General features: G+C 40.6%; 1 protein-coding gene across 3 annotated transcripts in view; it reads left to right on the top strand.

Annotated features, from left to right (window-relative positions):
• The window catches only part of TMCC3 (transmembrane and coiled-coil domain family 3), a 133034-nt gene that overhangs the window by 12733 nt on the left and 93553 nt on the right, over positions 1-26748 (top strand). Inside the window, exons 1-2 of one of the 3 annotated variants that reach the window (XM_059471753.1) lie at positions 8493-8597; positions 8882-8956. In XM_059471753.1, coding sequence (XP_059327736.1) covers positions 8568-8597; positions 8882-8956 — 105 coding nt within the window. In that variant the 5' untranslated portion in view covers positions 8493-8567. Of the gene's footprint in view, positions 1-8436; positions 8598-8881; positions 8957-12947; positions 13131-26748 lie in introns of those variants that run through there. The other 2 variants (XM_059471757.1, XM_059471754.1) reach the window with 2 other exon arrangements.

The raw sequence follows: 26748 nt of genomic DNA, 5'->3' as shown, positions 1-26748 counted from the left end.
TATTCCTTCTTGGCTTACTCTTGTCTCCTTCTGTGGCTTTCACTGCTGCTCCATATTCTCTGCAGTCAGGGGTGAGGCAGCTAGCTATCAGAGATGTTTTCTTCCCCTCTCTTTCACTGCACCCCACTTGGCCACTTCTCTCCTGAAAGGCCCCTCAGAGCCATCACCTCTGCATGGCATTGCCCTGTGAATAGGACTTTGGGTACAGGTCTCTCTTAGCTATCTTATGCTGCTAGGATGCTCTTCAGATAATGAGGTGAAAGAGGGACAAGAATTACTCAAAATGAAGGACTGGATTAATGTATCCACTGTCTTCCTGAAAACAAAGGGGCAGGTGATGCCCAGTTTTCACTAATGCTATATTTGAGAATTTTCTGTAAGCCAGTGGTACATGCTGCTGCTCAGGAGCAAGACTCCTGGGATGCTTTGGCAGTTGTGAACCTTCCTGTGCTCTCTGTGGGTGCTTCCCAAGAACATGGGCTGGTCAATTTGTAAAATGTTTGGTTATCCCTCAGACTTTGGCTGTGTGTCTTACAGAGAGTGTGTTGCCTCACAAGTACTGTTGTGTACTTCTGTGTTTGGGGTAAACACATGGGATTGAATTCATATTGGGAGCTTCTGTGTAGTCCTCACCAGTGTCTAGAAAATGAGGTATGTGAATTCACATGCTGAACTTACTCTGTTTAAGTATCCTGCATTGCTACAACAGACTAAGAATTAGCATCTGCATGTCACATTTTTGTAGTAGTAGTTTAAACCAGTTGAGCTGTGTATGATTTGCCTTCTGGACTTTTCCTCTTGCTAAAAACAGGTGATGATTAGTGCCCAGTGTAAGTTAGACATGAGTTAAATGTTGTTCAGCTAAACAGCTTGAATAAACAGTGCCATTTTGCATGCCTGTTTGGAGCACAGAAAATGAATCTGCTTCCAAAGCTGAATCCCTACCACTGGATTTGTGGGTTTCTAGAAGTTTCTGACCTAAAGCCCAGTTTACTGTATAGTTACCATAATCATGCTATCCAGCCATGAGCATGTAAACTGCACAGATTCTATTTGGGAATTACATTGTGGAAATACAGACAGATCTGTTTAATGAGGTATAAAACCTGTTTTGTAGGAAATGTATAAATTTCACTTATCCATGAGACACAAAGAATGAAGGATAATTTTGATAATCAAGCTTTCTGAATATGGCAGGAATATTCAATATTCAATAGGAGCATTAAGAGTCATGACCTCATCTGGGATGACACAAAGCTTGTATAATCAAAGTGCTTCTGTATTGGATTCAAAGGATTTAATAGTGTTTAATGTTTGGGCTCCAGTTTGGTAACTGTTGTTAGTATCCAACTCAAAAAGATCAAGCAGGTCCAGGAGCTTCTCCCTGCCATTGCTAGTATTCAGTTAGCTATGACTGGGGACAGAAGAGGAGAATTTGGTAGCCTACTTCTTAAAGAGAGCCAGTGTGCCATTCCATAGTGTACTTGCAGACTTAAAAAAAAAAAAAATCTTGCTTTCTCTAAAAGTTGTATTTTAAAGTTTTAAAGATAAATCTCTTTTTTGTTAAGGTTCAAAGCTCAGAATGTTTTGAAATGTTTTTCTTGCTCATTTAGAGAAAATCCCACTTAATTTGAATTAATTACTGCTCCTATGGTGATATTTGAAATAAAGACTATCTTGGATGATCAAAATAGGAAAAAAAATAGACTAAAACTCATCATATGAACTTTACTGGTAGAATTTTATTAACTCTGAATTCTGATATTCACAAGTTCATCCATCCTCCTGTCTCCCACTATTGTTGTCTTTTGGTTTTTAAATCAAAAGGTTTTTCAGCCAACTGCAGTTGAAATAAACTTCCCATTACCTTGCCAGAATGGTAGGGATCAGCTCAAAGTCATCTGAGTCACTGCACTCTGATGGGATCTGTGTTTACATTCTTGACATGAAATAGTCTATTCTCCCATTTGAAATGCAAGTAAGGTAATAATAAGTGAGAACATCCTCGTGTAGATATGTGTGGACAGTTGTGGTGTCTCTCCAGCTGTTTAACTGCTGTGCATTGTGCCAGACTGTGTATTGAGTGTGTCTTCTGCTCCATGGGCAGAGGGAATGTATGACTCCAAAGAGATGCATCAATGAATAGATGTTTGTCTGTCAGCACACAGCCTGGGTCAGCTCCTGGCCATTGCACATCCTGAAGTCAGCTGTAGGCAGATGCTGGTTTATCATTCTGCCACGTGGTTAACTTGGAATGGGGTCTGTGGCCTGTCCATCACCTCACTGGCTTTTTGAACACTTTGGTTCGTTGGTTGAAAGGGTGCCAGTGCAAGGTCACTACTGGGATGCAAAGCTAGATCAAAAGTACCTGCAAGAAAGAAAATATCTAAAGCTGAGCTCAGGTAGTTCTGCTATCTCTTCCTATGTGTTCTTCTGCATAGCATGTGGTAGCTGGAGGTGGGTGAGCCATACTTTGTGGTAGAGACTGCAAAAATAACAGTGGTTTAAAGACCTTGCATTGTTCACAGCAAAGGACTGCCTGAAAGCTGAGGAGTTCTTTGCAGGGCAGGAGACTGGCTGGATACGGAAGATCAAGGGGGACCTGAACTCATGGCCTTGTTATTTTCAGATCAGTTAGGCTCTTACAGGACAACCCAACAGAAGGTTCTGCAGTTGGTGAGCATTTACTTTCTGACCCATTTCTTTTTCTTGTGCTATGTAAAACTGATACTGTACCCTGGCACAAAAACAGCAGCTGGTTCTCTGTGCCCATGGGATTTAGAGATTCAGGAGGGTCCTTATTTTTGCATTCAGGAAGTTTGTTAAGAATCACACATCACACTCCTACTATTCTCTCAGACTGACATAGTCTCCTTTCTGTAGGTGGCTTTATGTCCCTTTCACCATTCATTTCAAATGGTGGCCAGGTCTAATATAGCAGCAAATCAATAGACACAGGGTGTCTCTGTAGTTCATTTTACCATATCCACTAGGAACTTCCTGCAACTCCACTTGCAAAGACTGCATTTATCTGACAGCTTGTCCTGTACATTAGATGTGAACTAGAAAATAACTTGTCAGAAGTGGCTTTGTTGGCTCTTGCCATGCTCAGAGAAAGAGCAGAATCTTTATGGTCTTACATGTCAAAGGTTGTATAAAGAGAAGACAGGTTACACACAAAAACATAAATTTTGAAATGGGTGTTGCAGTATTTGAACAAAGTATCTGAGACATTTTGGTTTTCAGAACAAAACGTAGCAATTTCTGAGAAAATAATACATGTGAAAGTACAAATGCCAATGATCTATGCTTCACTGTATCACTGCAGTTTCTGTAGAATGACTTGATTCACTTAAATTAAAAGTGAGAACTCTGTGGAGTTTTGTAGAGCATAGAAAATGTCAGGGGAAATTTTCTCAGGTAATGTTTTAAAGCAGTGCCACCTTATGGTTCATTTCAGAACAGGGATGTTTGGTGTCCCACCCTTGCAAAACACTGCATGCATCTGGCTAGGCTTTCTAACTTTCTTAAATGGTCACTGTCTGTGTTTCTGATGGGGGGGGTGATGGACTATACCTTTCACTATCAGGACTAATTACAGAGAAAAAAATGGGATTATTGGCTTGCTTCTCAAAGAAGAGCTGTTCCTTCTGTACAACTACTCAGCACATTGCTCTCACAGGCAAAAAAATCTTCCTTCAAGCCCATTCCTCCTAGATTCCTTGTATGACTGCCTAAGGCTCCTCTTTTTGCTGAAATGTTGCATTCTGACCCAATGGCACAATCTAACATCTTGGTAGCTGCAGCCCATATTCATCATATCTAGTCCTGCTGTCCTGTCATTCAAGCCATGGTAAATAATTGCTGGCTGGTCAAGAGCTTTGAAGTTCTGCCATCACTGCTCACATAAACTGAGGATCCCTAAGCAGGGTAGGTTTCATGGGTCTGATGTGACTGTGCATCCCAGGAAGATGATCTCAGAAAAATCCTTGCAGGAAAAACTGGTCCTCTCGGTCTCTTCCTGCTCCTGTTCCAGCTTGTGGCAGGAGTAGCTGCTGTTTGGATGCCAAAAGCTTGGCAGAGCTACTTGGTTCTGTGGCTGCTCTGAATTCCTTCTGAAGTCAATTACGTATTGACGTATGCTCCTGTGTTAATTACAGCTACTGCTGCAGCTTGGTGACCTCTTTTGTCTGCAGTAGCCATAACAGTTTGCAAATAATTCTGGTTAGCCTGTGAGAGAAATACCACTAAATTACAGGAGAAAAAATTCTGGAGATACTTTAATTAAATTTTAGGTATAAAACTAGCAGTTTCTTCCAACAACTGCAATGCAGAATTCCCAGAAGTGGTATTAAGAAATATAGGTTTCTTTGCTGCCCTGCTGAAAGCAGAGAAGTCTATTTCTTGTGGAAATTGCTATTTGAGCTGGAATGAGAAGTGACCCAGAGATGGGTGTGTTGGAAGCAGCTGGGACTGATGTTCAGCTGTTACTGCTCTGCTGCTCAGTGCAGTTCACACAACCATCACCACCACCATCCCCAGTGTTAGCCCAGCACTGATTGCAATGGGGTTAAAATCAACCAGGAGCCATTAATTAAGCTTTGACTCTCTCTGTTGAACTAGTTTATACATATGCAGACTGTTCTTCTTTCTTTTAGGCAAACAGACACAATGCAGCATCTTTATTGAGCATTGTGCAGAGATGGCCAGCCCAGCATGGCTGTTAAATTCCCTCAGATTCTAGCAGCAATCCCATTTATTGTAGAAGACAATAAAGCTTAGTAGTGAAAATCACATCATTAATATTAGCTTAAATATAACTGTTGCTATAAATTTATCTTGTTCACAAAGGTGTGTATATCAAGGCCCGTGGCTACAGAGAATGCTGTGGAAACTCAGTTTCCTATGGTCTTGAGCCTTTTCATTCATAGCTTTTAAAAACTAAATTAAACTACTATTTTCTGGATTTGCCATGTATCCTATACAGTTCCCATACTTTTTTTTACAGCCTTTGTTCTGTCAAATATTTCCACAGTTATGTGCAGCCTGTCTCATTGAAGTTAATTGGCCAACAAAATCGAAACCTTGGTATCCCTCACTCTGTTTTTACAAAATACACATCATATTTGAGTTCATCATATTTGATATCTCCAGTATTTGTCTGATTGGCCTGAAATCAGCATTAGAAGTTTGTTACATACATATAAACAGACTGATCCTGGAAATCTGATTTTCATAGGGAGCTAGGCTAACTAAATCTAGTCAAAAGTATGGAAATTACAGCCAATGTAAGACTACAAACCTGAAAACTGAAAATACGGTGGTAGAAGAAGAGAGTCCAAAATGCAGCTGATGCTACATGAGCTGCCTTGGAAGATCATGTGAACCCTTTCCATCACTACCCTCCCTCCATGATTCAAGGAGTACTGCAGTGTTTCCTTCTGAATGGCTGAACTCCCAGACTTGTGCCAGGTTCCCCTTGGGAACAGACGGGCACAGCTTTGCTGGCCGCAGCTTCAGTGCCAGCAGCATGCTGAACGCCAGCTGAAGGTGAGCACAGTTTGGAACAAATGTACCTTCAATTGTCTATTTTCATAACACTTGAGAAAACTGTGCTGCTCTGCCTCAGGGCATCCATAGCAACTTTAATACATGGTATTGCTTTGTCAGACCTGCCTGTGATTTACGCTTCTGCTTGACATTATTTCTCTTTAGTTGATATTTCCCTTTCATTGTAATAAAGCTTTTTTTTTTCATCTAACAGTGACTATATGTGTTATACAAAAGTGAGAGAACTCAGTGACATGGAACTTAATCATGTTTCCCCCTGCCCTTGATATAATCTTTCAACAGCATCATCACTTTCAACAGTATATTCACACTCCAATGCACGATGGGTTTCTTGGTGTGACACAAACTACTAGATACCAAAATTATATATATTTGGGGAAAAAAGTAACTACAGCACTTATAGCAGTTTCTGGTAATTTCAGTACAGATTGAGGTGACTTCAGACACATATGGTAAGTCATAAAAAGCTTCTGAAATATCTAAACATGTCCATGACTGTGTACAGCCGTCCATGACAAGCTGGTGTGCTGATTGCATGGGCTGGATGCCAGAGCTCCCTGCTCAACCAGGAAACCTTACTCAGCTAAACAGGACTCTGTGACTCTCAGGTGTATAGTGCTGATTATGCTCAGCAGCACATTTGCATTTATGCACTCTCACACTGCATTATTAGATGAATTCAATGGTTTTACTTCTCCAATTCTTTGAAAAAAAAGGGGTTTAACTTTTAGGGAAAAAAGTTGACTTCCAAAAATGAGTATATTCTCATTAGAAGTGTGATAATAATGGTGTAATTATTATAGCTTTGTTTTGAAGTCTCATTTGACTTATAATTTTAAGAGTGTAAATTTGTTTTATGTAGTTTTGAGACAGCAGTTACTGGTGTGGCTTTTGTTTTTTATAAACATGTTTTATGGAGACAGAAGGTTATTTTATATAGTATTTCCTACCTTTAGCATTATGTTGCTGAAATTGAGAGACCAAGAAACAAGATTTTCAAAGATTCTGCCAGATTCTTTAATTCCAGGTTTTCCTATATGAAAGAAAACATGTAGAGTGTTCAGGATAATACAAGTAGAGAAAGTGGGTTTTAGTTTGCTACTGAGGAGAGATTTCCTGTGGCTCTACAACTTCCTGTATTCAGGAAGGCTTATAGTTGTAGAACGATTAATATTGCTGACAAGACACAACATTCCATGGGGTTTTCTGGTGGTGGTGTTCTGTCTTTTCTCTTTCTTCCTATTTTTTCTTCCATCAGAAAGAGAAGCCTTTTATCCCACTTGTTTGTTTTAACAATTCCTGGCATCTAAGTATGGTCTCAGGTATAAAAGAATAACACAGTAGTTTTCCAGCCCTCTCCTTGCTATTCATGGTCAGGTATGAAGATGGGCTGACCTTTACTTGCCTTCAGCATATCTGAGTGCCAGCCTCAAAGGCTTGCTTACACTTGTGTACAAGATCTCACTCTATGTGTATGTGGGTGTTGGTTTATTTCTCTATATTAGAAAATCTCTCAGCTTTGTGTGAGGTGAGGAGACTGAAAACCATGCAATGTCTTGCTAGGGCTTTTCTATATCTGCCAAAGCAATGTAGTTTGTGACACCCAGATGTGACAATGTTCACAGGGGTCCGAGGATGAGGGAAGAGACCAGACCAAGATCTGACTCCATGTTTCAGAAGGCTTGATTTATTATTTTATTATATATATTCTATTAAAACTATACTAAAAGAATAGAGGAAAGGATTTCATCAGAAGGCTAGCTAAGAATAGAAAAAGAAGGAATGAATAACAAAGGCTTGTGTCTTGGACAGAGAGTCTGAGCCAGCTGACTGTGATTGGCCATTAATTAGAAACAACCACATGAGACCAATCACAGATCCACCTGTTGCATTCCACAGCAGCAGATAACCATTGTTTACATGTTGTTCCTGAGGCCTCTCACCTTCTCAGGAGGAAAAATCCTAAGGAAAGGATTTTTCAGAAAATATCATGGCTACACCGAGACTCTGATCTGTTTCTAATAGCAGCAGCAGTATAAAACTTGGCAAAATTTTATACTGCTTACTTTTTAATGCATTTACCACCTTTGCATTGTCTTTACATTTTTAACAGAGGATTGGATTTTGGAAAATTCTATCTGTATCATAAAAAGAATAGTGCTGATTTTATCATACTTTTTACCTCAAAGGTGCACAAATGTACAAGAATTTGCACAAAGGGATTAAACATGCAGCACAGAAAATGATGTGTTATCCATGCTTCTCATATGAGGGAATTTTTGTCACACCTCTTGGTGCATCCCCTGGAAAATTATTGTAGATGCTACAAGCTGTGCAGCAGAAGAGGTTCCTCTAATGGGCATGGGTAATTAGTATTATGTCAGCCTTCATGCTGTATGGATCCTGCTGCAGGATCAATGTGTGAATCTGGGTGAGCTGGAAGTGGCATGGGGTCTAAAACATAATATAATGCATTGTCTTGCAGTTTGTTGTTCGGGGCTCTGCAGTAAATTCTGCCACTGGAATACTCATCGCCTGGTTTTGTCTTTCTTCAAAGCCCTGCTATGCTCTAGAGGAGTGCATTAGGATGGAGAGCTTTGGGTAGTTGAGCTTTTAGCCTTCTGCTCTGTTGCATCCTTCCAACGTGTGCTGCAAGAGGAAAAGAAAAATAATTGTTAATGAGGGAAATCTTACTTGGAGCTGGGCTCCCTGCAAGGGACACGTGAGCCCCATCTCCTTGTAGAAACCAAGCCTGTCATGTCCTCTACCCTAGATTCTCTGAGTACAAGTAGACCAAGCTGCCACAGGCTCTGTATCTGCAGTTGTGATCAGCCCCGTTTATTCTTGTACATTCTGTTTTCTCAGGTTTAGGTTCTGAACAGCTGTTGCGCTCTGAATCCAAAGCTTCCAGAAAGCCATGAGGTACCTGATGACTTCAGTGGGCTCTAGAGCTGCTCTCAAATCCTAACTTCACTGCTTCTAGATGATTAGATGAAATGGATAAATCAGCAAGATCTCCACGCAAGGTACAACACGAGTCCTTCTGCTTTACCTGTTCTGAGAGTTATTGCCCCCCTCAGATTAAGGGATGCTGTTTTATACCAAAATTAGTCTGTGATGTAATACTTTAATATAATCTCCTACTTTGTATAGATGGATACAGCACACACTCTGTGTGGATATATAATTACAGCAAGACCTTGGCTACTCAAAGACTCGCAGAAGTGAAACAGAGTAGTTTGTTCTGCCATCTCTAGTGTGGTTTCAGAGTAGGCCCTTACAGGGACAAGGGCTCATGGTGTTCTTACAGGCAGGCTCCTTGTGGACCTTCAGGAGACAGGCTCTCTGCATCAACTTTTCTGGGAACACTGCAGCTGGCAGACAGGTAGGTCCCTGTCAGGTTTAACATGCTTAAAGGGGGAAATAGAGTGCAGGTCTGCATGTAGGCTGCCAGAAGACACCAGTACCTTCAGCTGGCCAGGAGTGTTTTCTAAGACTTGGGGAGCTTTGAAAGGAAGCTGGAATACTGGGAAACTCATGGAGCAGGCAGTTTTGCCTGTATCAGTTGAGGTCAGTTCAGGCAGGTGCTGCATTTTGACTTTCAGAAAAATTCACCTCCTCAAGCTCTTGCCAAGTGTGTAGCTCACCTGGGCTCACCATGTTGCTTACAGACACTTGCTAGACATGTTTTTAAGGACAGATGACAATATTCAGAGATGTGAATATAGATTTTATTTGAAATTGCTATGAATTTGTAAATTCATGATTTTTTGAACTTTATGAAAATAACAAAATCACATTTATTTGACACAACAATAAGGATGCACAGAGAAACCTGTGTGTTGTGCTTATAAAGAGACCAGAAACTAATCAGATTCACTGTAACCATCCCCTTTTCAGAAGAGGTAGAACATGAGTGTAACTGTACAGCTTTGCCCTTGAAACGGAAAAGATTAGCAAATATTTGGTTTATTCTTTTTCAAAATCTTATCCAGTAGCACAGAATAAACCAGAAGTTTTTTATGGGGAAATGCAGTGCCATTCTCTAGATTTAGCAGTGGGATTGTATTATGTATTTATGACAATTGTAGCTGTGGTCTCTTCAGATCCATGTTGAGACCTCATATCAAGGCTGTGTGACTAAGGAGTTCAGAAACATCTCTACCAGCAGCAAGAAGGATTGAGTTTTGAGCCAAATTCTGTTTCTTCCAGTGTTTACTGAAAGTCTGGGCTCTGGATCTTGTCTGATACTCAGATCTCAGTTAGTGAAGACCATACCCAGGCTCTGCCACCTGCTGAGCCTGCATTGCTCAGTGAGTTAGGGAGAAAGCTGATCTGTGTGGGTGTCTGTGCTGACACCAGCAGCCCTGGGCACCCACCATGCCTGCCACCTGTCTCCAGCGCTGCCCAACTGCCCAGCTTGGTCCTTCAGCATGGGGCATCCCTGTGCCAAAGTGCATGTGGCAAACTAATCTCCAGTGGGCTTCTCCACTCTCACAATCCACCACCCCCATGACTGAGAGGGAGGTGCTTGGGGGAGCATCAGCTGCCTGAGGCAGCAAGAGGATGCCACTGTGGACCCAAGAAGACTCCAAAGTATGCCTTTGGGAGGTGTAACAACCTTCATCTGGCATGCAGTCCCACAGCCACAAGTCTGCTTCATGAGAAGAAACACTCTTCGGGTCTTGTCATTATACCCCAAAGAGGGGCTGCTGGTCTGCAATCACCACAGCCCCCAATCCACAGAGCATCCTGAGGGCTCTTCCAGGACTTCCAGGGGGGCCATTGCAGTTTTCTGAGAATCATTTGCCCTTCCTCTCCTGCAAAAAAGAATGCCACTTAATGGATTCTGCAAGACATTTTGGCATATTTTAATGCAAAGCAGTCTGCAGAAATAGAAGATCTGTTTACATTTAGCTAATGCTAAAACTGGGTATTTCAGTTTCACTTTGATGATGATTACAGGACTGAAGGTATGACAGAATAAATCTCCAAAGATCATCCAGTTCAAAGATGTATACTGTTGTATACTGAACAGTTTACATCTTGTGAAATATTTGTTGATTGTGATTGTTTCTGAGCTGGTCTCTCCAAGCTGTAGATCTAATCTCGCTTTAAGAGCATAAGGGTAAATGATTCTTTTCATCTACTCTTGCAGTTTAAAAGAGGATGCTTCACAGTTGCTCTTTGATCTGATTTCAAGGTCTGCCACAATGCAGAATTATTTTTTTTCCTACCTCTGCTGAGGACTCATGAGAGTTTTTTCAGCTATTGTTGCTTCATTTGAACAAAATAACAACACAACCTTGAGGTCCAGCATTCTTTTCTGGAAACTATTCAAAGTCCATTAAATCATTAAATAAATCAGCACCTAGTAACAGATTTCTTAGGATATGTATGGATGCAATCTGATTCAGTAATAAACAACTTGGCAATGTGTATATTGCCAGATATTTTTTCCTGTGCTACAGGATGGCAGGGCCAGCTCAACATCTGAGGCTTTTGATTGTTGGAGTTACAGGTTGGCAGCGATTTTAATTTTCTATAGTTCAAAATGTTTTTGCATGATCTGGAAAGAAGAGGAGGATCCTGCTGAATCAAGTTCCTATTGTGTTATAACACTGGCAAGTGATAAGAAGTCCCCCTGTTGTGATGGTGCAGTGCCTGTTTGGGTGCTGCTAGTTACCTACCAGCTGGCTTGAAGTGAAGTGGTTGATATGTCTCCTTGTTTACCATTGGTAATCAAGTGTTTAAGATCTTCAGAAGGTAAAGAGCTAGAAAAAGGCAAAAAGGTGTCAAAGATTTGTCCCTTCCCCTCCACTTTTCCTTTGGCTGAAGAATTTCACTTTGGGCACCAGCAGTGACCAGTCTGTCTGGGAAGAAGTGATTGCCAGGCTTGGGTCATGACATGGATCTGGTAGCTGACAGCACCATGAGCTGAGCTCACGTGTACCCCAACCTATCTCTGTGACCCACAAGGCACTCATCTGGTTTCACTGTCTCTCTTCCCCCACAGGAGGAGAAAAAACAACCCTTGTCTTTGAAGGAGGGCTGGGAGGCTGCCCTCATTAGTGTTGGGAAAGACCCATGAAATACAAATCAAAATACCATTTGTTGTCTTTCACATTAGAATAACTCACAGTCAGAATTTCCTTCTAAAGAGGACAGCAGTTTGTTTAAAGATGTGGTTCACAGTGATGTTCTTACCATGGTTTTAAAAGCACTTGCTTGTTCCTGTTGCGATATTTCTCAGAGTGGTTTAGTGAACAAGAAAGAGGAAGCTCTGAAAGCAGCTGTTTAAAAACTGCCATCAAAGGCACAAAATAATTTGAAAACCAGACAGGCTCTGCTACTCTTTGCTAGCACCTTGTATAGCAATAAACCTAATTGCTACAACTGTGGCAAATAAAACTATGATTTCTGTGTGCCTCTAACACAATAATTCTTTCCCAAATGGTGTCTGAGAGGAGCTGAAGCATTTTATTTCTCTGTACTATATGACTTAAATAGACCTTTTTTAATAGGAAAGGTGATGGCTTCCATTCATGTATTTATCTGGGGACTATTTATTTGGTGTGTTATATCAAATGATCTAGAAGTAAGAGGTCAAACCCCTGAAGATACAGTACAGTATTCACCACAAAAATATGGGAAGAAAATAAAGTATGTACCTTAGCATGGTTTTTATACCAGATGAAATATTATTTCCATTTACAGGCACAAGAACTAGTTTTATGTTTGTGCAACATTATCAATCCACAACAATGGGCAAATGCAAACATAAGACTGGGTGAAAGAGAAGGGAAGGGGGATGTTGCAGTGGACTGGCATCCTTCCTCATGACACCAGGAGTGCACATCAGTTCGAGTTGTTGCTGAGGGTTGGTACTGCCTCTGATTATCTGCTGCCAGTTTACCTTAGTTTTTGTCCTTCATGGAATAAAACATAAAGTGAAGTTAATCAAATCTTTAGAGATATAAAGTGGACAGATTTTCTTCCAAGAGATAAAGCAGACTTGGTGGCCCTATCACATCCATAAGAATGAAACATTGGTCAGATTTTTTGATCTGACAATCCATGGTATAATTGCTTTTCTAGTCACCTTATTTTATTTTAATTAACATTAAAGTTTTAAACAATAATATATGATATTGTTGAGAAGACTTTGAATTTTTTGTTTTGCTAGGAATACTTGTTTTCACTTTGTAAATTCTCATGGGGGAGGGGGGAAAATATCGATCAATTTTTCACTTACTAAGGCCATCAAGTGCTACAACAGTGATTATTCCTCTTCTTATCTCAAACAGTAAAAGTTGATACAGGAACAAATTTTAGAGAGTTTTGTGACAGGTGAAGTCTCTCAGTGTCTTTCAGTATCAGTGGCCAGAGCTGGATGTTTTGAAAATCATGCCTGGGTTTCTGAAGAGCCTTTGCATGACAGCATTAGGCAGAAACCATCTAAGAAAATCAAGATGCACCATGTTCCTGAGATAAGTGTGTCAGCTGCATCACTTTGTTTTCAGCTCTTCACCTTGTGTCAGCGGTTTCACTTCCTTGAGGTGAGCACTTTTCAGAAGCTACTGCCTTTGTAATGCAAGTGAATCCATTAAAACTAATTTTAAATGAGCATCCAAAATGACATTCCATCTTCAAAGGTAGAGCTCTGGTCTTCCATCAGTGCTTTAACCACAGGCCTGATGCTTTGGAGCAGCTCCTCCCTTTCCTGCAGAAATCAAGGGAATAAGGTTTCCTTTAGAAAAATGTCATACCAAAATGTTCCTGGTTACTGCAGTCCTGTGTTGTTAACCACTGTGTGTACACTGATAGGAGAGTCCATAAATAGCTTTTGTGGTATTGTGTGGCCAAGCATGCTGCAGTGGAAATGCTGTAATAGCAGAGGGGAAGGAAAGAGTGTTGCCTTATCTGGTGTGCAACACATGCAGGCAAGCCCTTAGCTGTTTTTCCCTTGTAATTTACATATTTCCTGAGTGTTGAGAGTCACACAATTTCAGTCTTCAATTCTAATTAAGGTGAAGGAAAAAAGGATAACATGAATAACACCATCAAGTCTCTCAGCAATAGACTGTATAACATAAGGTAATGTTTTCTTCTTGCTGACAGCCAGAAAATAAAAGATATCAGGAAAGGTCTAAATAGAATGTATTATCTTCTTAAGTAAATTCTCTAAGCATTTTAAATGACTGAAGGTAAAAAAATTAATTCACCTGTAGCCTTTCTTTTTTCTAAAACCTTTTTAAACGCCTTACTTTTGAACTGTATTGTTCATTTTGGTAATTGCTCCCAGAGTCTTGGTATAAACTCTACAAGTACTAAGAAAGGTCCAAACTGTACCTTGGAGAGGACCACTGTGAGAGACTGATCATGGTACAGGGCAGTGTCAATTACAGGAATGTTTCTGTATCACTGGAGATAAAGCTGTATACTTTTAAGCCACTTTGATCCAGGGTTATGTGGGTAAGAATACAGCTCTTAAAACTGGCTGTTTTAAGCTGAAAATACAAGTTTAATAGACATTAAACATGTATATACATATAAGTTCCAAGACATGTGCAGAGGATATTCTGAACATTCACCTTAAGGACTGAATTCCTCATTCCATCGCCTTCTATAGGTTGGGTTTTTTCATGTCTATGTGTAGTGAGTGACAGTGTTTCATACTGAATTTACCCAGAGCAACACAGTCCAGACTTAGATAAAGTCCTTAGGCAGTCTAGATGTGTTACCCTGCTTGTTGTGGAACATTGTTTCTGTTTTTAGACAAGCAGGTACTGATCTAGACAAAGCAGAACCCATCAAATGTAGTGTTTTTAAGTAAATTTGTACCATAGGGGCTGAAAAGGGGAAAGTATTTTTTTTTCAGTGCATCCACATTGAATTGTCATGTCTTGAAGAACTCCCAGATTCTACTGATAAATAGCACCTTCATCACCCTTCATCCTCTCTGCAACAACAAACACAACACTTTTCTGGGTGCCAGGTAACGTTGCTGTGAAGGAAGCTCAAGGAGTGAAGGGTGCTCGCTGTCATCTCTCTAAACTACAACCAGGTGGCAGCGTGCCTCAGGACGTTGCTGATGCAGCTGGATCTAGCTGGCCATTGGCTGTCTGTTCTCTAGGACATCGTGGGGATATGTATACTCTGCATCTGCTGCTGAAAAAGCACCCGTAGGCACTCAGGAGTCCTGAGAAGAGGTGCCATTGATTATCTGTCTGTGGTACAATAATGGCCGTACAAGGACGTGCTGTAAGTCTCTTGTGGCAATCAGTATCTGATGCTAGACCACAAATTTAAGCATCAGGCTGCACAGGTGTGTGTATGCAGGTACAGATAGGTACATATGGAAGGGGTCACTGCTGCTATAGCCCTCATCAGTGTTGTTAGGGGAGTGTCCTGAGCCAAAACCTACATCCAAGCTGCCATTCTTACCTGCTATTGATTCTCACAGCCTCCTAAAAGGAGGTTTCCACATTTTAGCCCCTTTATACTCTCGTTCTCTAGGCCATCACTGCCAACAAGTACCACAGTTAAACTGGGACACACAACGGGGTAGCTTTTAACCACAGGCAGCTGGGGCACTTGTTAAAGGCAATAGATAAACGTGGATGGTGGAGAAAAGTTTGTTTAATTGGGTGCTAAAGCTGTTGTTCTGTCTGCACTAAATTAGACCACCAGGAATCCTAATGCTGCATGTTCCCTGACTGCTGGGAAGAACTGATTTAAATGCCACTGAGAGGCCCTCACACAGATTTCAGTGTCTGAGATCTCAGAGCATCTTAGTGTCATGTCACATTTGTTCCTCTCATCCATTGCTTACTTTCCCCACTTGCTTACCTCTGCTCATAGAGGAGATTTTTCCATATCCTCAGCTGAAGTCCCACGTATGGTTCTGCATGTACCAGCAAGGATGCACCAAGCATGGGGACTTCTGCCTCTGTGTGGAAAGATCTCAGGGTAGGAATGGGCATGTTTGTACCTGTGTGTGTGCAGACCACGAGCAGTGCCCAGTACTCCACAGGAAAGGAGAGGAGGAGATCATCATGTTGCTTTCTTAACAGCACATGTTGTCTCACGTGCATGGCATATGGATTGCTCTGCCACCCCAGCTGCCTCAAGACACAGCCACCAATGTAGCACAACAATCTTCAAGAACTGCTTTGGCTTCATAGTGGGCACAGATTACTGGGGTGAGGTATCCCATAGACCTCAGAACAAAAAGGACTCTGATCACAGCCCCCAAAAGGGCTTCTTCATGCTTCTTTCTCAGCTTCCTTGCACCTCGGGGTCGTCTTCCCTGGCTCCTGAAAATTCATTTCTTTTCAGTGGGGTGCCTGAAGCATCTGCTCTGCTGCCCTTCACATGCAGTTACCCTTGGCAATGCTGACTGCAAGTGAGAAGCTTAGAACTGGCTCTTTATTACAGTGTCTTGTACATACTATGACAGATGAAAGTCTGGAAAGCTACCTGAGGCTGACACCCAGGTGTGTAAACGCTAGAGAGGTGAAAAGTACAGAAATGTCTGCACCCTTCCTGAAGAGATGTCTTCACCTGTGTTTTTCAGAGACTAAAGTGGTAGGCTGCTTTTTGTACTCGGATTGACTTTGCTTGGCTACATTTTGCCAGAAATGTAGCACTTGAGAAAACTGGGGAAAAATAGTAATTTGAAAACAAGATAAAAAGGCATGATTTTAAGAATTGTAAATTGGAGTGCAAATATACCTTTTATCTCTTAGAGATACCATCTTCATATTCTTTTGGAATAAATTTTGCTTGGGGTTTTTTTGTTGTTGTTTGTTGCTATATGAGCTTTTTGCTGTTTATTGCATCTATGGGATCTTGATTTACAGCTGTGTGGGAAAGTAGCAGTGACTCTTGGTCAAAGCAAGGTTCCTCTCTGTGGTATTTTTGCCTTTACTTCTTCTTAGGGTCAAAACATCTTCTTTCCACTGGAACTACATTCTTGTGTTAGTTTCCAGCCTAATTCTGTCCTTGGAATGAATTTAGCTATTCTTTTGCAGTCAATACAAAAACTTATTTCTTCTGTTATTTTTGTTGAGATTGCTGTATTTATTTTTCCTCTAGGACAGCACATGGACAGACACAAACTTCTCAAAAGTACCTTTGGAATGAAACAAGCTTAAACTGATGACTCAGTCACACAGCTTTTCTGATATTTCTAAAGATCTTTCTCCTTAGGAAGGGGTTCTGTGGCTTCAGAAGTAATGATTGCAGAATTGGATTCAGGCTTCAATTTTTTGCAAGGTTATAAAGGGATTATTAACAGCTGCATCTGCTAGTTGTAAATTCTGTCACAGAAGTTTGGGATTTGGCCATAAAAGTGAAAATTTCCTTTGCTAGAGTTATCTGAGGGATCCAGCCCTGGCTGGGAAAAAGGTGAGGTGGGAGCAAAAGGTTGGTTTCATGTTTACCTGAATATTTCAGTAGTTTGCTCTAAAGGATGCAAAGCAGAATTAAAGATGTCCCTCATTCCTCTGGGAAGATCAGATGGCAAAAATGCTGCTTAATTGTTCTCAAGAGAGGTGGTTGGTTGGTGAGTATTGATTCACTATGGAGCATTTGTCTTGAATTTTGATTTGTATCTGGCCCAGTAAGAAAAATAATTGGATTTGTCATTGGTAGATGATAAGAATATGCCATCCTTGACTGAAACAAATATCTGTGACCTGTTTGGGAAGATGGAGAAATCAATCACTAAGTGACAAGTCCTGTGTTTGGTAGCCCCAGAATGCATTTCACTGCTTGAAACTGCTTGCATAACAGCAGGGAGTAGACTCCAGCTCTGAGGTTTAAAGTGTTTATTCTGTGAAAATCCTCTGAGTTCAATTTTCTTCAGATATTTATGATCCAGTGAAAATTAAATTGTGGTAGAAGGTTTATGAAGCATGAACATACACGTAAGAGAATGCACACAGTTGGATATTCACATCTGCACATTTTCCATTAAAATCCTGACTGCCTACTCGGGGGAAAAAAGGATTAGCTCAGAATTACACAACTGAATTTAGTTACTTGAAGTAATTAGGACAGTGTATGTGGCTTGTGAAGGGGCCACAAGGGTGACTTTTTGTATAGAATCATAGCTTCTAACTTATTAAAAGATGAAGTGTATAAAGTGCCTCCCTTGTTTTAATGATCTGCTGGGACTAGGGACTAAAGCAACTTGTGGAACTGGAATTACAACTACTGCTCTGCAGTATGATAGTGATTCAAAAAGAACTTTAGAAATAATATTTTGAGTCTATCAGCTTACCAGCTACTTTGGAGATTGTGTACAGCTGTGGAAGAGGGGGCACACTGCTCTGCAGTGGCTTGCATAGAATGGGGTATGAAGGGGCTAAGAACATATAGTTCCATTTTCAGTAGTGTTTGTCTACTTTTTCACAGAGAGAAAACAATTTAGTCCTTTGTAGCAATAGGTCCTTTCGGAAATAGAGAAGTCCAGGACTAAGCCTACCTTCTGTCCTTTTCTACTTGTGGGATAATATGTGGTGGTTATCTGTAGTAATATCTGGGGATGTTGCAGTTTAGAAAGATTTACTTTTACCAAGTTGTATTAAAAGTTTGTTGAGTGGTGGGTGCTTTTTTTGGTTGGTGTGTTTTTTGGGTTTTTTAAAATTATTTTTTAATACTGTGTGAAAGATGCTGTACATACAATACATAGAATGGTAGCAGAAGATAAACTGGCCTGGAGACATAGAAATGCTAATTTTGGGCTAAATTGCTAGCATATACTTTGTAGTAGACAAAAATTGCAGAGAAGTAATTTCCTGGCATTCAAGCATATATCTGAGAACACCTGTTATTATAATTCCAGCTTTATGTTCCAAGTGAATAGAACTCAATAAATATTACATTTTGTTCTCATTTTCTGTATACAGACTTCAGTTTCAATTTACATATGCTGTGGAGTGTTTTTCTGCTTCCTCTGCTTGTTGTTCTGTATATTGTCATGTACATAGCAACACCTTGAATGGCTTTGCTATCTCTCTGAGACATACTGTATGAGGGGATGTATTCCCCAGATTTATACTCCCTGTGTTGATTGTTTTACTCTGTGAAGAAATCCAGCAAACCTAAAGCAGGATATTACATTTCATGTTAAAGATTACGACAGACAGGTGACAGACATACAGAGCCTGCTTGTTCCATGCTTGGTGATACTTGTGTCTTTGGTCAGAAAATCAAAATATCATAAAATATTTTATGAGGTCTAAATATCATATGTTCAGCCCATTCTGTGCCTCTGAGTGCCTTGATCTAGCAATCTGTGTAGTGCTGTCACAGGCTGGGAGCCTAAGTTAAGGCATGTCTTGATTTGCATATGGTACAGATGGATAAAAATATTTGCAAGTTGGTATTGCTGTATTTTCCCCCATTCCTGCTGTTTCTGGTTGTTTGTGAATTGTACTTTCCTACCACTTCAAGTAATCCTTAGTAATGCTAATATTAGTAGGTTTAATAGCAACCAAATAAGATATTATTTTAAAACTGGATTTTAGTTTCTACAGTCACATCATAACTTTGCAATTGTGACAGGGAGGGGTAAAATACTGATTTGTTAGGTGTGTGAAAAAGAACTTTTGTTTATCTTGTGTTTTAAAAATGGGCATAATTAAATCATTGCTAACCAAGAAAACAAATTATAAGTGCTTTCACTGAAGTATTTAATTTGCAGTGTTCATTTGCAAAAACCCAGGGATAATGGGGATTGATCCTGTGGTGGGTGCGTAATTTAATGCTTCTGGTGCATGCAGCACTCTCATCCTAATGACTTTCAAATGATGGAAAAAATGAGTTGTATTCATCTGCCATCGCCTGAGAATCTTGCTTGCATGTATCAAATGGTGCAATCAGTTGAGAGGACTGATGGAAACTGACAGCACATAATGTCATTCCAGTGAATCTGTGCACTGCCAGCAGGTTATTACTGAGTTTCTTTCAACACCTGTAGATTTTGCACTTTGATTTTCCTGCTTTGTAGTCTTTCAAACTCTCCCTCCCAAACCCCTATCCTCTTATGCAGACACAGACTGGTCTGTGATTGACGTCTTGCTGTTTTGAGAGGGAGAGTTGCAGAATGGCTCTCACAGACTGAGAAAAGATCCAAAATGGAGGGAGATTCTTTGGTTATGTAGCTACCATACCATACATGCCACATGACTGGCCATGATTTGATTAATGGGGTGGAGAACTAGGGAGAAAAGGAGTGAGAAGCCTTGTGGTCACCCCCTTTCTCCTGTGCTCTATGGAGCAAAAATATTCAGTCTGTAGCTATAAAATCAGAAATTAAGTCATTTTGTCCAGTTGATCAGAAGTTTACTGCTGGCAATTGCATATTAAATATGCTGTTTTGTGATGAAGATTGAAAACCTTTTGTTTGGCCTCCATGGCAAACTGAAGGAGAGATGGCTTGTGCTTGTCCTCCAGCCCAAGCCCGTTGACAACTATGGACTTGGAGATGGGGATGCCTTTGTAAGCACAGTCCATTCTCAAGGCTAAAATGATTCTGCTTCTCTTACCAGGCAGCAATATCTGAAGCAAACAGAAAAGGGCTCCTGAGCCAGGAGATATCTTGTATGACATGTATTCAGACAGAAATTGCTGTGACCTCTGGGTTACCTTTGCTTATGTAAGGCAGGGGATGGCAGAGCAGGAGGAGGGAGACTGCTGCCAGCCCCAGGGAGCAGTGTGGGCCGGGCATACTCTGCTTCCAGTAAATTAAAAACCTTCCTGAGACAGTGCCGAGTGGCCTTAACGTCCTACTGGCATTGACATAACATCATATCTGGTCATCACAGCATTTATGCTGTCTGGTCAGAGACTAACTTATCTTCTTCAGACATTTCTATAGCATTTCCTCAGCCTGAGGAACTGAGATTCCTGAACCAACAATCCAGCTCATTTCCTCTGAAGATACAGTGTTTCTAAACACTTAGTGAGTTGAAACATTGATCTGTGGAGTATCACACAGTAGGAAAGTATTATGGGTATTTGATGGATCTTCTAAGTTTTTTGCTTGAGTCCAACAAGCATAGGCCCCCGTGAATTTCCATGCTGCTTCAAGACATCTGTTGCTTTTAATTTTTTGGGGGATTTTGTATGCTTGGTTCATATTAGCACAAAAGGAAAAGAAATGCTTTTACTTCTGTTGGAGCTCTTTTGGGTGCTAGAGTTGCCCATGAGCACATTTAGACTCCAGGACTCTCAGGTGCCAGGACTTCTTCAATTAGCAGGGACTGTCTTCTGCCACTGGCTTTTTTCTGCTCTGTCTCTCTAAGTATGCCACTCTTGCCTCTCCTTTTCCTTCTTAACTGATTTTTTTTTCTCCCTGTCACTTTGTAGTAGAAGTTGTAATGTTGCTGGACCACTGCTGTGCCTCTCTGTCCTTTCTTTATCAATCAAGTAATGTGGAACAGAGAGAATGCCTTGAAGGTCACTGCCTCCCCTTTGTTCTGCCTATATATTGAAATAAAGGGTGTAGGCAGGAAGGAAATTAGCGGTGCCCCCTTTTTTAGGGGGCACCTCAGCCTAAAAAGCTGCACCTCAGTTCTAGTTCTGTTGCTGGCAGTCCCATTTATAACTTTCATTTCCCCACAAGAGCAGTGCTGTGTGATTGTTAAAGGAACTGGGATTCTATAAAACAAAATTTCCCATGCTGCGATATGGAAAATATCATCTGACCCATCTGTGATGCAGAATGAGTAATGTGAATGGAAATCATGTGGAAGTTGTAACATGGTGAGGGATCCTGAGCAGTGGCAGAGAACTGAAGCATGAAAATCCTAATCTAAACACAACAACCTGTTATTTCTCTCATTACATTTAATTGTCAGGGTTCTTTTTTGTTCACCCTGCTGTAGTGGTTTCAGAGAAGTGTAGTGCCCAGGCTTGGTGCAGTATTCTTTCAGAAGCATCAATATCTACAGGTGAAACAACTGTCTATAGATTCCAAGGTGAAGTTTGTTTTGGAGTCACTGTTTGTCTGTCACTTGTTTTTCCAACAGCATGGCACATATGTATTTCTGATGCTGTCTAATCTCCACATCTACCCATTTCCATGTTGCCTTTGTGCAACTGATACATTGCACATACAATATGTTCATATGGTATTATAATCTTATTTCAAGCCCATTTCAGTAAATTTAGACTTCTAAATCTGCCCTCCCATGTACTTGTAGTCTCTTCCAGACACTGTCTGTCCTGTGCATGTTTTCTGTCTCGGTGTCAGTCAAGCCCTAAGTGAGTATCACACAATACAGCCTTTCTGTTTGGCAGCAAACCTCTGAGAAGGACATTCTGGTTTTATATTGTGAAAGAGCATAAAAAAGTTGTGTATTCATTTAAGGTGTAGAGCATCTCTGACTTCTGTCATACAGAAAGTCCTTTTGTCCTGTCATAGGAGGAAGAGTGGCACAATCTGCCTCTGATAAATCCACATTAATTTTTTCCTAACTCTCTGTGACCTACTGGGTGTTTGCAAAGAGAGAGCCTATTTCCTCTTCTGTTTCCTGTGAGCTGAAGTTCAACAGGGCCAGGCAATCTCTGATCAGTCAGCATTATTTGTTGCTCTCACAAAGGCAGAAAATCTTCTGATGAATGGAAGTTCCCACACAGAGTCTGTCTCTTATGTGGCAGTAACGATCATCTATTTAATTTCTATTTTCGCAGCATTTTTATAGACACTGTTGTCTATCTATACTTTTGATGGAAAATTTCTGTCAGACTTCCTTTCAATAATCACAGCTGAATATACAGTCCTTTATTTAGAGAATTACTATGGCAGTGGAAATTGTGGTAGTCTGCTTTCTGGAACAGTGGTAGTTAGAGAGCAGAGTTCTGTCTCTGACACAAAAGCATTGATCAGCCTGTAGCTTTACTACTGGGAGATGGAGGTACATCAGCCCAAATTCACTCCAAAGAATCTGAAGCTTTTAAATGACAACTCATTTCTCTTTGCACAGAATATAGAGAGTGTCTGGGATGAACTTGGGCAACAGGGAGCAAGTAAATGCACTTTGAATTTAATTATTTACTGCAGGAATTGATGCAGTCACTTAACCTCCTGCAAAAAACATGGGGACCTCACTAAAAGTAGAATGGCTGAGAAGGACTCCTTTTGGTTACAATTGTGATACCCAAAATGCTGAGATTAAAGACAGGTTGATGAGGCAACTAATTTAGGTTGTGATACAAATTGCACTAAAATTAATGCAGGGGCTGCAACTTCAAGAGAGCTGAACTGAGCTCTAAGAGAGAAAAGAATTCACTAAACACAGAATCAGAGACTATGCTGAGTTGGAAGGGACCCACAAGGACCATTGAGTCCAGCTCCTGACCCTACACAGGACCATCCCCAAGAGTCACACCATGTGTCCAAACCCTTCTTGAGCTCTGTCAGGCTGATGCTGTGACCACTTCCCCGGGGAGCCTGTCCCAGTGCCCAGTTCACTGGGTGTGAACCTTTTTCTAATATCCAACCTAAACCTCCCCTGACACAGCTTCAGGCCATTCTCTCGAATCCTGTCACGGATCACCACAGAGGAGAGACCAGTTCCTGTTGGAACTGCCCCTCCTGTTCCCTTCTCAAGAAGGCTGCAGCGAGGTCTCCCCTCAGCCTCCTCTTCTCCAGGCTGAGCAGACCAAGTGACCTCAGCCGCTTCTCATCCGGCTTCCCATCAAAGCCTTCACCATTTCATTGCCCTCCTTTGGATACTCTTGAGTAGTTTAATCACAAGACACTACAGAATATTTTACTTGCTGTTTAAAAGTTTTATTTAGTTTAAAAATTTTAAGTCTTTTTCTTAAATAAAAATCTTCCTATAGCTAGTCTGATTACAGCAGAGGAGGAGTTAATGAAAGCTTCCTCTGTTCTCATCTTTCCTCCAAATTTTCAGTTTAAGATTTTTTTCTATATCTGAACCTGTCCAAATATAATGTCTTTTGACCTTTACCTTTGTTATTTTTCACATTAATATCTTGTTCAATTTCAGCTTGCTAGTTTTGGGGGAGAGATGAATTAAAATCAGAGGAGCTGATGCCTCTGTGTCCCCCTCCTGCTCAAAGCAGGTTTTGTTAGAGCAGGTAGCTTGGGCAGACCAATGTTGGGTCTTGAGTATCTCCAACGATGGGAGTTCCATGGCCTTTCTGGGAGTCCCATCCCACTGCCTGGCCAAAACAGATCTCTGTTGAGCAGATGACATCCAAAACAGCTCTGAAAGCACTGTCATGATCTTGGTGGATGGACGAGTATCCTGGGTTTCCACTAGGAACAAGCAGGTATTCATAATTCTAGAGAGACCTTACGTGCAATAGATACTCCATCCTTCCCAGGGTTTTTCTTTATAGCCTCAATTGAGGTTTAACTGGTATGTACACAAAGTGGTCTTGGTGGAATTTTTCCAACAGTGAGATAAAGTGATCAAGCTGAGGCTAGGTTATCTCCCATTCAGTTTTTCTAGCTAGATTTCTTTGTTGGCTGCTACAGAGCTTGCTGTTAAGGAGCTTGCTATTGCTCCTTTGGATCAGTGAAGAAGATTCCACCAGATCTTTTGGTGGATGTGGAGCTATCTGAGCTGACTGCTGAGTTCTTTACCTTGAACCAGTCAGTGTCACTTCTGTGAGAGTGTTTGATACTGATTTGGTGGAAAGCCAAGTGTGCAGAGGGGAAAATCACCTCCTGTAGCGTTCCAGCAAATATTTGGGACTGAAAACTGCCATGGTACTGGCCTCCATCCCTGCTGACCTGCAAAGAACAGTTTGAGGAGACCAGAAAAGCCCAGAGGAATGGTAAGGTCTAGGACTAGAATTAAAGGTGACTCTCTTTTTTGCTGATCCCCTAGGGCTTGCTTCTTACAAGATTTGCCCTGCTGATTTCTTGAGGCTGGTCACACTTTGCAGAGATGGGATGACAGGTAGCTGTCTTCTCCCTTCCCTGCAGCTCATGCTTGGAGGGATGGGGGCTGCTTTTTTCCTCCTGGAGCCTCTTGTAGATATGTCAGTAAACCACATGCATTATGTTATGGGAAATATTAAATGCTGCAACTTTCTTAAAAGATTAATTTTTTCCCCTTGGTAAACATTATATGAATATTAAATAAAATATTAGCTCAACAAGTTGCATGTATTACTAGCAGCTCTCACAGGGGTGCTCATTACACTGCTGATTTTAAAGGGTCTTGTTTTTGAAATGGTAAAAGTTACTTCTTGTATTTAAATACCATTAGTAGTTTCTCAATCTCTGGGATAATATTAGTATTGAGACCCATAAACCAGAGGAAAAAGAACTTTAAAAGCATGCAATCTAGCATCTCTTGGTTTTTTTTTTTTTTAAATCAAGGTTTTTAATCCTGAGGGATTCTTAGTTTTTAAAAATACTGAAATTCTGCTTTGACTAGACTTGCTCTGCAGCCTTGTACTTTCTATAGCCATTAAAACCAGCCTCAGTTTTGGTCGTAAAACATGAATGTTAATAATGCTAATTAACTTTTGGCATGGCAAAACGGCAAGATTATTAAAATTTTTTAGTTTTGTGTCCCTGTGTTGACTGATTGGATTGTTTGGATGTCATTAGACTACTTATTTATAGCAAGAGTATGAACAATGCACTGTAAGCAGGGGAAGTTATTCCTGGCTGCTTAGCTAGAAGTTCAAATGTTAATTTTTGTTAGTGTTTAAATTGAATGAAAGCATAATTTTGTTCAATTCTTCAGTATTCCAAAGAAATCGATTACACAAGAGCAATTGAGGCAACAACCTTAATCTCTCCTTTTATTATACAAGTTGACAGTGCCAGTATTAGCCTGCAGTCTTCCTGACTTGTTTATGAATGTTGTACATCGCTTTGCAGTCACTTAATAAAATTAAATTTCCTGAACTGGAGAAAAACTGTTCAATTATTTTTAGAATAAGAGCCCAGATATTCACAGCATGGAGATAACAGTCATATTTTATAAAAAAAATATCCTCAGTTGAAGGATATATTTTGCAAAAGATGCCCTAATGGAGATAGTGTTTAATCTTTCTGTTTTCTCTGGATTTGATGCAACACACACGCACCATTACCACCCCTGCCCTCTTAACCACCCCATGTATTAAAAACCCAATACTTCCTGACAGGAAAAATAATTAGGAGCAATCCTTCTCTCCTACCAGGGATCTTTCTTACAGACTGATGTTCTTTCTGCACCAGAACTCAATAAAACAACTTTTTTTTTTTTCAGTCTAGTTCAAGAACTTGACCATTTGTATTGATTTTTACCTTGAGAACTGTGTGTAAAACTTGGGATCAGCTAGGGAATTTGTTCTGTTGGATCGTTCTGTCATGATTTAATAGCTGTGTAGCTCTTCTAGCCTCTGTGAATGGAGCCTGCGAAATCTCCAGGGTCTTTGTACAGTCTTCATGACTATGGTGTTTATTAGAAATGGTGTTTGGCTGCTCAGCAGCCTGTGACTGAGATAAAAACAGAGTGTCAGCCCCTGTAGTATCGTTTTGGTTTTGTATCTCCTATTTCTACCCTAGCAGCCAGGGCAATGCTCATGCCTGGAACTTTTCTAGTCCCTGCAGTTTTCTGCCCTTCCAGGTTCAAAGTGTATTTTAGGTCTGGCTTCAAGCCCAGCATCTAGGACTAAAGGACTACTCCTGGGTTTTTCAGTGACTGAAGGAGGACATTGATTTAATGATTCTGGTTTGCTAGATGTATGGGGATATTGCTGCATGTTAGAAGTTAAAGATAGGTTTTAAGTTTGGGTGGGGTTTTTTGGAGTTACATTTCTGAAGGTTGCCTGCTGGTAATAGGTGGACATGGAGATCTAAGTTCTATATGAGTAAACTGAAGAAGACTGGTACTATCATTGATGGGTTTGGTATTAACTGGCAGTTGTCTCAAGCATTCTGCAATGTTAATATGCACCTGACAGAAAACAGTGCAGAGAATATATTTACAAGAAAAACAGCTAAAATTATTTCTAAAATGGAAATTCAATAAAGTGGAAAACATTGAATGAACTAGTGAGCTAAGCACTACTGGTATGTTTTAGGTGTCTCTCAAATTTTCCTCATTAGAGGGCTATGGTTTGGTGTGGGTTTGTGATCAGAATGCCAAGCAGTGCCGTCAGAAAGCAGATGAAAAATCTTTAAAT

This window comes from Ammospiza nelsoni, chromosome 5, assembly GCF_027579445.1.
Source record: "Ammospiza nelsoni isolate bAmmNel1 chromosome 5, bAmmNel1.pri, whole genome shotgun sequence".
Lineage (NCBI taxonomy): Eukaryota > Metazoa > Chordata > Aves > Passeriformes > Passerellidae > Ammospiza > Ammospiza nelsoni.
Note: the sequence above shows the minus strand (reverse complement) of the source record. Positions and strands in the feature narration are given on the sequence as shown.